This window comes from Mus caroli, unplaced genomic scaffold (assembly GCF_978045245.1).
Source record: "Mus caroli unplaced genomic scaffold, Mus_caroli_1 scaffold_4, whole genome shotgun sequence".
Taxonomy (NCBI): domain Eukaryota; kingdom Metazoa; phylum Chordata; class Mammalia; order Rodentia; family Muridae; genus Mus; species Mus caroli.
Genome location: NW_028227259.1, coordinates 36,560,517 through 36,574,737, shown reverse-complemented (window position 1 = coordinate 36,574,737; position 14,221 = coordinate 36,560,517). Strand labels below are relative to the sequence as shown.

The 14,221-nt window shown below is 39.7% G+C and overlaps 1 protein-coding gene across 1 annotated transcript in view; it reads left to right on the top strand.

Moving 5' to 3' along the window:
- Poln (DNA polymerase nu) overlaps nt 1-14,221 on the top strand; it is a 141,797-nt gene that overhangs the window by 49,548 nt on the left and 78,028 nt on the right. Inside the window, exons 15-17 of the mRNA XM_085836355.1 lie at nt 9,198-9,255; nt 10,170-10,247; nt 11,784-11,898. Coding sequence (XP_085692481.1) covers nt 9,198-9,255; nt 10,170-10,247; nt 11,784-11,898 — 251 coding nt within the window. The remainder of the gene's footprint in view (nt 1-9,197; nt 9,256-10,169; nt 10,248-11,783; nt 11,899-14,221) is intronic.

Sequence of the window (14,221 nt, the reverse complement as noted above, 5' to 3'; positions counted from 1 at the left end):
TGTTGCTCTGGCATGGGGTCATCACTAGGATTTCAGAGTGGTAAAAAACATGGCCAGGTCTCTTCCTCACCTGAAATATGAGCCATGAGGTCTTTAGTTTTCTTCTAAGTTCTTTTCTCCCAAATCAGGCCTTGGGGCTTAGACCTTTCAGTCCCTTTTTAAGTCCTGTTCAGAACCACTATTTTCTCTACAGAGGCCTTTTCATGGGAAGAGCAGGGGACCTTTGCTCTCTCTGTGCTTGCCAGGAGCCACATTATTCCATCCAATACCTCTTATCACACATGGCTTAGATGTCCTGTCTAGTATTTCTACATTATCGGGGCCAGTTTTTGTCAATGCCCTTATTTCATTGCAGTACTACTCGTGATGCTGGCTCAGAATTTATCAATGTTACAAAATTAAAAAATTCTGACCTTTCATATTGTGCTTTTCTTTAGTGTCCTGAGTTCTTGGTTTTCTTTCTTTCTCTCTTTCTCTCTTTCTCTTTCTCTTTCTCTCTTTCTCTCTCTCTTTCTTTCTTTCTTTCTTTCTTTCTTTCTTTCTTTCTTTCTTTCTTTCTTTCTCTCCTCCTCCTCCTTCCCCCCTCCTCCTTCTCTTCTCTCTTCCTCCTTCTCCTCCTCCTTCTTCTTTAATGTTACAGCTGAATAATTAGAATTATTAACGGCCTTTAAAATTAAGTGGATTTTTACTTTCATTTCTTTTTTTTTTATTACATATTTTCCTCAATTACATTTCCAATACTATCCCAAAAGTCCCCCATAGCGCCCCCCACTTCCCTACCCACCCATTCCCATTCTTTTGGCCCTGGCATTCCCCTATATTGGGGCATATAAAGTTTGCAAGTCCAATGGGCCTCTCTTTCCAGTGATGGCCGACTAGACCATCTTTCGATACATATGCAGCTAGAGACAAGAGCTCCGGGGTTCTGGTTAGTACATCATGTTGTTCCAACAATAGGGTTGCAGATCCCTTTAGCTCCTTGGGTACTTTCTCTAGCTTCTCCATTGGGAGCCCTGTGATACATCCAATAGCTGACTGTGAACATCCATTCCTGTGTTTGCTAGGCCTCTACTTTCATTTCTTTATGAGTACTTTTTCTTCTCTAGTGTTCGTTACTTCTATGACTCTCTTAAGTGACCTACTGGCATGTTTGTACAGTGTTTTAGTACCTGACTAGGTCATTATTGAATCAACTGATAGGACCTATGGTGCCTTTGCATTTCAGCCACTGCTCCGATTTCCTCTGTTCCTTTTCTGTCCCTTAATCCCTGCACATATCCTCCAGGGTAGTCTTCTTTCCCAGTCAGCGACTCTGAGCTCCAAGCAGAAGCCCTGCCTTAGTAAGTCTTGTTTCTAAGGGATTATGTCTCTATCCCAGTTTATTGGTCCCCTTTTTTTTTTATACATGAGGAACAAAGCCTGCTATAGTTAAGCATGTCACTCATTCAGTTTAAGAACTTAAATGTTACCTGGTGGCACTAAAATCCTGTTTATTCTTTCCTAGATATTTTTCCCAAGTCAGTGTCCTTTTCTATTCCAAATGCAGTGTTTATTGTCCCTGTTATATGTCCCTAAATAGTAGTTTGCCACTTAAACATATTAGTAATAACTTCAGAGTATCCAAAATGCATGAGTGTTGCATTAAGGAAATTAATCAGAACAATTTCTCTTGGAGTACTTTTACCAAGAGCAAGCCCAGACTTGAATCTCTACTTGTCTCCCTGTATCTTCTGTCATCTCTCTGTAGCACATTGCTTCTGGCCCATCTGTAATCTGTCTGCTGTATGAATTTGAATCCATGCCTGTCTAAATCTTGTCATGTCTTGTCTGTCCCTGTGTCTTTGTGTCTGTATGTATCCTTCACAAAGGCCTTTGCTCTGTATTTATTGAATAGCACATAAATCATTTTATAGAGAAGGAATAAGGATGCTTTACAGAAATCTTTAATAAAGTTTTACAAAGGATAAAATATTACTGACGCCAAATGACTCAACTGACTTCCATGACAAACTTCAAATGGACTTATCAATCTATATTCATGTTGCTTCCAGCATTTATTTGTTTTATAAGGTTGCTTTCATCATATTTGCTGTTTTCAACATGTCTTACTGAGGTCAGAGTGTCAGAGTTCTTTAGAGGAACAGTGGCATGGAAGAATGTAATTTAAGATGTCAGCTATGCATTAGCTTAGGTAAGAATTGATTACATGGAAAATCCAAGGCAAGAAAGATTATTACATCAGTCTCTTAAAGGTGGGTTCAATGAACAGGCTGAGTATATAGTAAGATGTCAGTTTTAAGCCCTAAGTGATTCCAGGCTGTGCTATTAACTTTGGCTATGAAGTGCAGTAAAAGTATAATCTCTTGGAATGTAAGAGGTATTTTCATAATAATGTAACGCCACATAGTCGGTGAGGCATTTGTTTGGTTTGTTACTCTTGACGAGTGCTATTTTCTTTCAGTATCGTTTTTCAATTATTTGCCCACTTAGTCTTTTACTTAATTTCATTTTAGAAGTTTGTCTCATTTTTGTTAATTTATGAAAGTTCTTCATATGTTGTGGGTATTTTCTTTGTTTGCTTATAGATATATCTTTAGTCTATGGTTGGTTTCATGTTGTGTAGTCTTTGATTTTTTTTTCTAAATCAACTTTATAGGTTTTTATATCTTACATATTCTTGGTTTTGGTTTCTATTTTAAGACAGACATAAGCTCAAGTGAGCCTCCTTCCTCATCCTCCCATGCAGCTGGGACTACAAATGGGTACCACAATATCCGACTTGTTGTGCCATTTAAGGAATCTTTACTTGCAAGGCAATTACAAACATGCTCAAAGTCTATATTTTGCAATGTATCTTCAATCCCACTAAAAACTACAAGTGTGAAGTGGAGATATAATCATTTTCCATTTGGATAATTGCTTGTTATAACATTCTAGTCATGACAACTCACCCTGTAATCCGTTTTCATACAGGAGTGATGCCATGCATGGTCTGATTCTAGGCTCTGTTCTGTACTCTTGGTGTATTGGTCTCTTCTGAGGCTGGACCTGCTACAGTCTCATTAAAGACCTTATCCCTGGGCCTCCTTCATGCATCCCTGACTTCAGCGCTCTCATCCTTCCCCCAGTTTTGCCTTCACACCCAGTATTTTAGCCCTGGAAGTGGGCATGATGTCTGTCAGATGTTGCAAATGTCTCTAAAGAAAAAGTAGTATTGGGAACTTAGGTCTTAAATATAAGGTGCTAGATATTGCTGATGAATCATGGTAAGGAAAAATATTTAGTATATTAGCTCCTACAACCCATACTCAGTATTAAGGAAGCCTTTTACAGCAGCTTATGTATTACTACATCAGTGTTAGTTATATGCAGGTTGAATGCAGAAAGATCTAGCATTTTTCACTGTGGCACACACATGGCAGGAGTCTGATAACACATTGAATGAATTCTAGGTAAAAGTCCTAGGAATATTTTTGACAGTGAATATATATCTTAAGGAAAACCCTTTTACGATTTTAAGGAAATAATTATTTTATTCAAAACAATATGGCTAAAACACTTGATTGTTTTAACAAAAGATAATTATGTTTCTATGGACAGTTCAATCACTACTTGAAAATCTGAACGTGACAGTTTTCTACAGTCTGTGAAATTCACACGCATGTTGCTGACAGCATCCTCTGCATTTTCAGTGTATCAATAAGCCTTCAATATTGATGTTTTTCTTCTTCTTTCCTTTTCCTTTGACAGGCTAATAAGAGTTGTGTTGATTTTAGTGATATGTTCAAATAACCAAGTACTTGCTCTATTGATCCCCTCCTCCACCCCATTTTCAATTGGTTGGTGTCTGTTCCCTATTGTTTCTACTCTTCTGCTTGATTTGGGTTTATTTTTCTTAGCTTCTAGTTTCTTGAGCATAGATTGTTGCTGAAGATTTTCTTTTTTTGTGCTTTAAACTTCCCTCTTAGTGTTGCTGTAGCTACATTCTACGCAGTTTGCTATATTATATTTTGTCAAAGAAAAAAAAAAACTGAAACAAGTAGAGAGAGTTAAGCCATCCAGGGAGACTATATCTAAGACTATTGCAATAAGATGGGGAGGCTGATCTCAACTCTGGATACAAACAGGGACAGCTAGGGACTTAGAACACATGGGCAGGGTGAGGGGTCAGTGGATGGAAAATTACAAAGAAGAATTTTGTCTAGGTAGGAGGATCCAAGCTAAACTCAGTCACAAATCTTTTTTTTTTTTTTTTTGGTGACTGACAGGAAAAATTCTGTTTGTCTAAAAGTTTTCTGTCTTGTAAGGCTACCTGTAACAGTGGTCTTTTGCTAGATGTCTTTTTGTTTGTTTGTTTGTTTGTTTTATTTGTTTGATTTTTGTCTGTGGATGGCTTCTTTAGCACCCAGTTTGAGACATGTTAGAGCAAAATTGTGGACTTCAGTTCTGTGTAATTCTATGGACTTTGTAGTCCCTGACCATTCTTTCTATCCAGCTTTCAGAGTTCTTTATATTTCCTGGATGCCTAGTACCCAGGGTTTTAGTTGTTCCTAATGACAGAAAGGAGGAAAATATGTTTATGCCACTTTTCTGGAAACAGAAGCAGCTTTAACTGAAAAAAAAAATACTTCATAGCACAAAGATGGTTTTGAAATACCATCTGATATGTATTCATTCCTGCTCCTTTTGCTATTGAGAGGCTGCCAGCCATTGGGGCTGAGCCTCTGTCTCTCCACAGAGTGAAGAGACACAGTTGAGAATAAAGGATTCCTGCTCAGCTCTGGCTCTCAATTAGAATGAGAGAGAGAGAGAGAAAGAAAAGCATCATGCTCCAAAGATCTAATAGTGTTTTACTCTGTATTTCTTTGTTGAATTTCTGAAGTTTTCCTGCAGCCCCCAAATCCAGCCTGGCATTTGTCAATTTAACATAAGGACACACTGGAATCTACAGCTCCTACTTGTTGGGAAGGGGTTGTCACAGCTCCTTTGGACTTGGGAGAGGTTCTGAGAGGGAAGACACAGTGAAGATCAAAGTTGAGCTGGGTGGCAGAGGGAAGGAGAACTCTGAAAAGGGCTTATAACCCTGCCTGTGTGGGTTAGAATCCAGTGAGGGGAAGAGCCAGAGGAAAGAATACAGTCATAACAGTGGTGCTATCTATGAGGCTTAGAGCTCTGTTTCCTAACCCCTAAGATCCTAAAAGCAGTTTATAGCATCAAGTTAACACATAGTGCATGTTTTGTGAGTAAAAAAGTTTACTGATAAGGATGTGGAACAAGAGACATTCTCATTTATTGCTGGTGAGAATGAAAAATGCAGTCATTTCTGAAGTTTGGCAGTAAAGTGTAGACTTTACTAATAACTATGTGCCAGTATTGGTTCATTAATTGAAATAACATTCACTTCACCTTTGTCAGTTTTTCATCACTGTGTCAAAATACCTGAGATAATCAATTTAAAGGAGGAAAGATGTAGTTTGTATTACATTTATCTATAAGTGTACATATGCATGTGCCACAGCATACTTCTGTAGATCAGGGACATCCTAGGCGTTGGTTCCCTCCTTTTATCATGAAGTTCCAGGGGATCAAACTCTGGTTATCAGGCAGACCTGGTAGCAAACAACTTCACTTGCTGAATCAATGTATAAGCCCAAATTCAACAGTTTGATACAAACTGCCATTTCATCCAATCATCAAACTCCACAGCTTATCAAACTTATCTGAAAACTTTGATCTATTTAAGATCTTGCACATAAATACATACGATGTCAATTTTAGAAGTTATTGCTAAAACTTGGAAGCAAACAAAAATTTCTTCAATGGATTAGTAAACTATGTTACATCCATACAGAGAAATATTATTCAATGATAAAAATGAATAGGCCATGAAGCCATAAACAGACATGAGTGAGGGACTGGATCACCTCAGTGGTTGAGGGAACTCACTATTCTTGCAGAGAACCCAGATTCAACTCCCAGCACCCACATAGTGATTCACAACTATACACAGCTATGTGTGAACAGGAATCTGGAAATCCCTTCTGACCTCCCCTGGTGTATACATGCATATACCCACACACAAAGAATCAAATAAGAGCTCTTACAAATTTAAAGGAAAAATGAATGAATCAGAATACAGGTGTCTGGGAAATGGAGAGTGGAAGCCAACCTTGGCTATATAGTGAGTCACTGTCTGGGTAGAAAATACCTAAGCTTATGATGTATTGTGTTGCTAGAGAGATGATGCAATGTGGTGAGAACATGGCCTTTCTTCACAAGCCCTATTCCCATAAGAATCATGAGATTAACCTTGGGGACCCACCCTGGGTGTGGATAACACCATGTTATCTGGAGGCCTAGGCAGAGTAAAAGAGGGAAATGACTAAAAACTCACCAAGCATTGACATCACCTTTGTCAGCTTCCTGCCTGACCATGCTATAAACTGTTCACTTCTTCTATGCTCTTTCCAAGATGCCATGATGCAATGAACCCTTTGAAATTGGAAGCCAAGATAAATCTTTTCCAAAATAAGTTTTTAAAAATCAGATCTGCGGTCATGGTGATACAGAAGTAACTAATCCAATGTGAATGCTTTTACTTTGGGGGGGGGGCTGTGAGAAGGGGGATATCATTTGAAAATGTAAACAAATAAAATGATTAATAAAATATTTTACTCCAAAAAAAAAGTAACTTTCTAAAAAGAGGCCTAGAATATTGTGTGGAGATTGGTGCCAACAGCAAGAAGGTCCTGTTCTGTCAGCCTATGTCCTGACAGAACAACATGAGGATGACACATCACTTTGATCATTTTCCCAAGAACATAATTCTATGCCCTCCACCCTCCACCCCCTCTATCAAGACAAATCCCAACTTGTTGGGGTGGAGTTTCCTATCTAACTAGCATTCCTTAAAATTGTAAAGCATGATGAGAAACTGACAGCCAAGAGGACATTAAAGAGACATGATGACTAAGTGTCATATAAAAAAAGAGATTAGGTTTAAAAAAAATCAATGAGAACAAAGCACAGAGCTTAGAGGATAGTAATACAACCTGTGGGTTTAGCTGCGGCCAACTCCAAGATGCTCACAGGGTGAAACTGGATGGGGTCATGTGATAGTTCTTCTATCTTTAACACTTTGCTCTAAAACAAAGAGGTTATTTTTCTTCAAAAGCCATTCCATACAATAGACAGTTCCATGGATGTTTCTGGTTTTCTTTATAAACACAAACAAAACAAAAAACTCAACCTATTTCTATTTTAGAAGTTGATTTATTGAGTTTTAATAGCTCTGCTATGTAGACGTATTATATTGGGGACACTTCATAGAAGCAACTCCGGCTGAAATGCTTTTTCTCTTCTCTTTTTCTTTTCTTTTCTTTTCTTTTCTTTTCTTTTCTTTTCTTTTCTTTTCTTTTCTTTTCTTTTCTTTTCTTTTCTTTTCTTTTTTTTCAGAGCTAAGAACTGAACCCAGGGCCTTGCACTTGCTAGGCAAGCACTCTACCACTGAGTAGAATTCCTAACCCCTGAAATGCTTTTTCTTGTTCAGTGATTTTATGGTCCTCTAGCATCAATTGGAGAGCACAGTATGGCACTGTTATAGTAACTGTTCCTGCCCTATCAGCTGTAAAGGCACTGATTACTGGCTAAAGTCCTCTGCTAAGGTGGATCCCAAACTCCCATTCATGCCTCAGCAAGTCCCTATTGGACAAAATATCCATTGCAAGGTATCAAAATATAAGGCACAATTTAATTTATCTTAGTACCTGTTAGCAATAGTGGAAGAAGAAAAAGCTAAAGTCTCATCTTTTAAGGAAGAAAAAAAGGTTCTTCTTAAGATGACAGTCTTTCATTTGACCAAAGACAAGATGTATGTTTTAATTTTTTTTGAAATGGTTAAAGTTTGCTGTGTAAATTAAATATCTGGTGAGTTTTTTTTTCTATTCTGTTACTTGATATATTGCAAAAAAGCCTTAATTATCAAAAATATTTCTTTACAGTTCATCTAAGCACAGTAAGCTTAAGCTTACTACTTTCTCAGGACTAATAGAAAACCCATACATTTCCTTTATTTTGGTAAAACAGCTATCATTAAAACTACTATGCTGCGTTCTGTGGGAAATAATGTCTGGACCTGAACCCCTGCTGGCGGCTCCTGACCGTACAGTGCTTTCCAAGAGCTGCCAAATGTGTGTGTTAACTATAGTTTGGCTTGATGATGCTCTGACTCTGATGGGTGGGGAGCACCAGTCTATTTTAGACAGATTTAGACAGTGAAATTACTCAGAATCAGTAAACTTTCTACGTGCTGTTTTGGAAAAAATTCCCCTTTCATAGTAAGTTGTTTCAGTGTGTATACTGACATAGGCTGAGTGAGAGTTGGATTTGCCATTGCCTTTTTCTGTTCTGTACAACATAACTGTATTTTGAAGCTCTTTATTCCATGAGTACTATGTATTAATTGTTTTAGATTTTTAAACAAGTCACACATTTCTGAGACAGTTCTCTCTGGTCATGACATATAACCCTTTTTGTGTGTGTTACTGGGTTTGGTTTGTAGCAGATGTGCTGCTTGGTCTTCATGTAAGACCCCTAACAATTGGAGTGGGGGTGTTTCTGACTTGAACTTCGTTGCCTGCCTTTGGATCCCTTTCCCCTAGCTGGGCTGCCTTGTCTGGCCTCAGTGGGAGAGGATGCACTTAGTCCTGATGCAACTTGATATGCCAAGGTGGGTTGGTACCTGGGTAGGGAAGGGAGAGGATGGTGCAAGTAGGTTGGGAGGGCGGGACTGGCAGGGGAGGGAGGGGGGGCTGTGATCAGGATGTATTAATGAAATTAATGAAAAAAGGAGTATTTTTAAATTAAAAGAATAACAGATTTCCTAGAAATCTACCTTTATCATGTTGCAATTTTTTACAATTAAGAAAGTTAATAATTTGGGTTACTGGCAGGTCACTGTATGTATCTCAGGCTCACACAGGCCAGAGTCAAGGCAGTTCCCATACTTGCTGATTGTCATTTGTGGTGTCTCTATTGAAACTTTCATATTAGTTGTATTATATGATAATATACTTTTGCATAGTATGCTGGCATTATATATTTAATAAAATATTTAATAAATACTATATATTTTAAAAACCATAAGTGGTACATATTAAGAGTACACATTTCAACTAAAACTATTATTTTTGTTTTAGAATATCCAGGGTATCTCCAAGCACCCAATTCAGATTTCTAAGCCTTGGAATTTTAAAGGTAACACATTACTTTCTATCTTGTTAAAATCTCCAGAGCATTTCTTAAAAACCCAGAAGTGTTTACAGTTACTTTCTTACAATATAACTGTTATTCTTTTCTGGAGCTCTCCTCTATGTTTACATGACCAATACTTAAACCTACATTGAAAAATAAAAAGCAGCTGAAGTGATATAGTACCTCCCTCTTAGCAGTTTATGTGTTAAAATAGATGGTAATTATACCAGGGAAATATCTCCCTTCCCACCGTCCTTCCCCCACCAACTTCCCAATAAAGAACAAACAAATGCGCACACAATAGCACTGAGTTTTAATAAAACCTAATGTTTTCTGGAGATGTTTATAACAGTATATGAAAATTCTTTTTTCTTTTGAGTTATCCCACATGTAATGCTGATGATGGTCACATTCCTTAAAAAGAAAATCCCCATCTGGTAAAGGGCGCTAGGATGTCCACTCCCAATAAGCTGTGGCCAGGTCAGTGCTGCTGCTTTGCTGTGGGCATTGACCCAGGAGTCACAGGAACACCACTCCTTTCTAAATACACATCATCACCTTAAGCAGCTACCCTTTTGTGGTGTACTCCGGTGGGGACCACATAGCTGCCATAGCCCTGAGTAAATCTTCCAGTCAGTGGGGCTTAATCTCTAGTGCTTTGCTAGAGTGATTTTGGGTGTCAGTGTCTGACATTTTTACTTTCTTTATCATAATTGTAGACAGAGCAGAGAATTTTGATAATAGAAAAATTTCTTATCTTCAAGTGGCATTTATTTTTTAATTGAATTACTAGAAAGTAAAAAATTAAATATTTAGACTTTTATTCATGGATGATATTGAAATATCTCTGTATGAAGAATTATTGCAGGTCAGTGGATAGTGAAACTCACCACATGCTCTTGAAATGACAATTCTAGGTAAAGAAGAGGAGACTGTCACCATCTCACCAAGAACCCTGTTTGTGTCCTCTGAAGGCCACACCTTCCTGGCAGCAGGTACATACATAGGATGGTAGAGGGATGCCACTGTCTTGTAGCTTGCTTTATGCATTTTCATGAAGTTCAAATATTCACCAACTAAATAACGCAAAGATACATATAAAATACATTACATATTCATGCAAATAAATCTTGAAGCAAATACTTATATGAAACAAGGATTTTTTTTTTTGCTGGGACTAACTTATTTATTAAAATTGCTAATAACTCTATGAGCAGACAGAGAACAGCACGGTCATGCTCTCAGTACCAGAGACACACAGGATGACCTGGGTTCCAAAGACAGGGTATCAGAGCACACATGGCAGAAGAGGGGTTATCTTCTAATATCTATCTAAGAAGGGGCCGACCATCTTGTTAGTAATGACAAGGGCATACTTCTGCAATGTGAGAAAAGAAAAAGCCAGATCATTAAAGGAAGTTTCTGGCCACAAGGAAGTTGAGATTCATGATATGGCTGCTCTGTCTTTTGATCGCTCCAACCCCTCTGATGCAGAAGTAATTGCAGTCTCCTGGACTGGGAGCCCTGAGGACCAGCTTAGTCACTGTGGGTTCCTGCACATGGCCCTACAGGAGTAGGGACTCTGTGTTGCTGCATTATTTCTTATGACCTTGCTCTGTGGATCCCTCCCTTTTTAAACTTAAGTGCTTCTTATCTATCTATCTATCTATCTATCTATCTATCTATCTATCTATCTATCTATCTATTTATTTTTACACTCCATATTTTATTCTCCCCCACCCTATCCACTCTCTGACTGTTCCTCATCCCATACCTCCTCCCCACCCCCCTGTCTCCATGTGGATGTCCCCACCTTGAAACAAAGATTTCTTATGTACTTTAGGTAATAACACGTCTTTGGCTTTCAGAACCCCCTCATTTTGCTGTATTTTGATTCCATAGCTCATTCAATCTGCTTCCTCCTCCTTTGTCCTCCCCCACCCCTTCCCCTTGCCTACTCAAGCAGCCCTTCTAGCCACTGTGCTCCTGAACTTCAAGACCCTATAGCCTTCCAGTATTCCTCTTGTCTTTGTTCATTGTAAATTTCTTAAGGTCTAGAAGCAAAGGAGCTGGCTACCCCACCATGACACCAGCTTTCCACATACACACCACTCTCTCCCAAACTATACCTTGATCCATTTTTTCCATTTCTCTTTTTCTGACATACCAAATGATTTACTCATAATATCTGCTAGAATGTAAATTCCATGGAGGAAGGGTTCTATGTCTATATTGTTTACTAACATATCTCCAGGGGATCCTGGCACATAGGAGGCCCTTCATAAAGTTGTGCTAAATATAGATAATGAATGAACAATGCCCATTCTGGAGGCTTTGTTGACCTTGTAAGAGGAAGAACGGTCTTTGGAATTGCCGGCATAGAAAAGAGCCTATATTCCTAAGGCTAAGGGAGACTGGCAGATAGGAAGATGTGTGATGACCTTGAGCCCCACAGAGAGGCAGACTGAGAGTGGCATGGGGTGAGTCAATGATGGGGGTACCATAAACTGACCCAGAACTCTGTCTCACAGACTTTTCACAGATTGAATTGCGCATTCTTGCACATTTATCTGGGGATCCAGAGCTTTTGAAGTTATTCCAGGAATCTGAAAGAGATGATGTATTTTCTACCCTGACTTCACAGTGGTAAGATTACAAAACAAGGCACAATAGTATCTGATTTACAGGAATGCTAACATGTTTTTAAAAGTTATTCCTAAGCTATTTTCATAAGAAAAAAGTAAACTTTTTCTGTAATTGTAAATCATTTGGAAAATAAGAGTAGATGAAATAGATGCCAAAGTTTCCTAATTATGAAAGAACTGAAGACTCATCCCACTATAAGCAAGGATAGGAGGGATGGAAAGTAGGAAGTCACAGGAGAAGGAGCTCCAGTGTTGCACATGTGATCTGTGAGCCTCCTATTGGAAGGCCATTGTCCTTTCTGTGCCTATCTAACCCCTGCCATTCAGAGGGCAGGAACATATGGACCCCAGGTGGCAGCCCCCAACTCTGGTTCACTCTGGGAATTCCAGCAGCCAAAGACTTTAGGTTCTGCTGAGGTATCCCTCTCTGCCATCGAAATCTACCTTCTTTTCTGAATCACCATTCTTGGGCACTAACTTTTCTTCCTCCCAGTGGAAAATCAGCCAGCTGCCTGCTAGGCAGGTAAAAAGAGCAGGTGCAGGATTCTAATTTCACGTTCCCTGATCTGGAGTAACAGGGTGCTCCATGGAACCCACTACAGTCATCTGCTATACCTCACTTTCCAGTTAAAGGGAGGCTCTGCTCTGGTGTGGAAAAACTAGAGACTGTAACTGGCTTGGATCATGAGGGTGCTCACCTAAACAGATATGCCACTGCTATCACAGAGTCAGGATTCTACTATAGGGAAGAGGAGGAGCAGGTTGCTGCTGGTAGAGGGTCCCTGCCTCAACTGTCACTGCCCCTTCAACCACAGATGCTGACTTCCACTCACCTTGAGTCTCTTCCATCAGACTGTCCCCTGTGACTTCCTCTTTTTTCTTCACTTTCATCACAAGGAGTTTTCAACTCCTTGTGTTGAGAGCCTTCCAGAAAGGGTGATCCTGGCCCCTATACGTGGTTCTGCCCTGGCTTCTCAAGGGCTTATTTCTGTTGTTAGTCTTTCCCCAGGACATGTGACTATCATGGGGACAGGACTGTATACCTCCCGATTAGGCTTCAGCTGCAGTGGCTCACTTACTGGTCTTCTCTGGCTAGTCCCCAGCACAATGGTGTCCACTTTCTCAAACCTCTCATTACTGTGTACTCAGGAAGACCATTCTGCAACTCCATCCAAGCATGCCCTGCACTCATGACTTCAAGGGCACTTTTGACACACCAACTTGATTTTTCTTAGCTTAGTTGCTTGTTGTCCAGTGCACATATGTACAGCATCAGCAGCCTGTTCCCTGCTGTTCCCCACTAAGCTCTGGAGCTTGCAAAGCATCTGCTGAATAAGTGAAGAGTGCAGAGTCTAGCCTTCCCTGGGCCTTCATCAGAACACCAGCACCACAGGCTCTTGTTTGAGTAATAAAGGTCAGGAAATATTCTATGTAAAAAAGCTAGAGTTGGGGGTAAGAATATAGTACTACTGTTTGCTCAGCTGGTCATAAGAGTGAGTAACCATGGAAATTGTGTTCGATAGGGCCAGCAGGAAAATAGGCAGATACAAAGAATGAACAGTATGGTTGTTTGAGTAAGAATGGACCCCTTAGTCTCATATATTCGAATGTTTAGTCATTTAGAAGGAATTGGAGGTATGGCCTTGTTGGAGGGAGTGTGTCACTGGGAGTAGACTTTGAGGTTTCAAAAGCCCTTGCTAGGCCCTATCTCTCTCTGCCTGCCAATCAGGATATAGCTCTCAACTACTTTTCCAGTACCATGCCTGCCATGCCTGTGGCCATGCTCCTCGCTGTGATGACAGTGGACTAAACTTATGAAACTATAAGCAAGCCACCAATTAAATGCTTTCTTTTTTAAGGGTTGCTGTAGTCATGGTATCTTTTCACAGCAATAAAGCAATGACGAGGACAAACAGAATCCTTTCTAAGTACAATAAGAGGGATTCTGGCTGGAAGTGAGGAAGTGATCAGGAGCCAAGTCTAGCTTATAAGCATCAGCTCAGAGTCTTGCCACCATCCACCTTCCAGCAACTCTCTTTCTTTCTGACCCCATTCTCTGCTCTCCTTAGCTATGTCCTGACCTTCTGCAATGCTGCCCTTTAATATAAGTGACTTCTAACTTGGCCAGGGTCCTCTCAGAGATACTGCCTACCTGAATCTACCAGATGTATATTTGGTCCTCACTGGCAGGCTCCCATGCTCAGCTGCACAGAACCTCCACCTGATGTCTGGCTGTGGGTCTATTCATCTGCTTTCATCTGCTGCTGGGATGAAGCCTTTCAGAAGACCATTATGCTAGGCTCCTGTCTACAGGCATAGCAAAG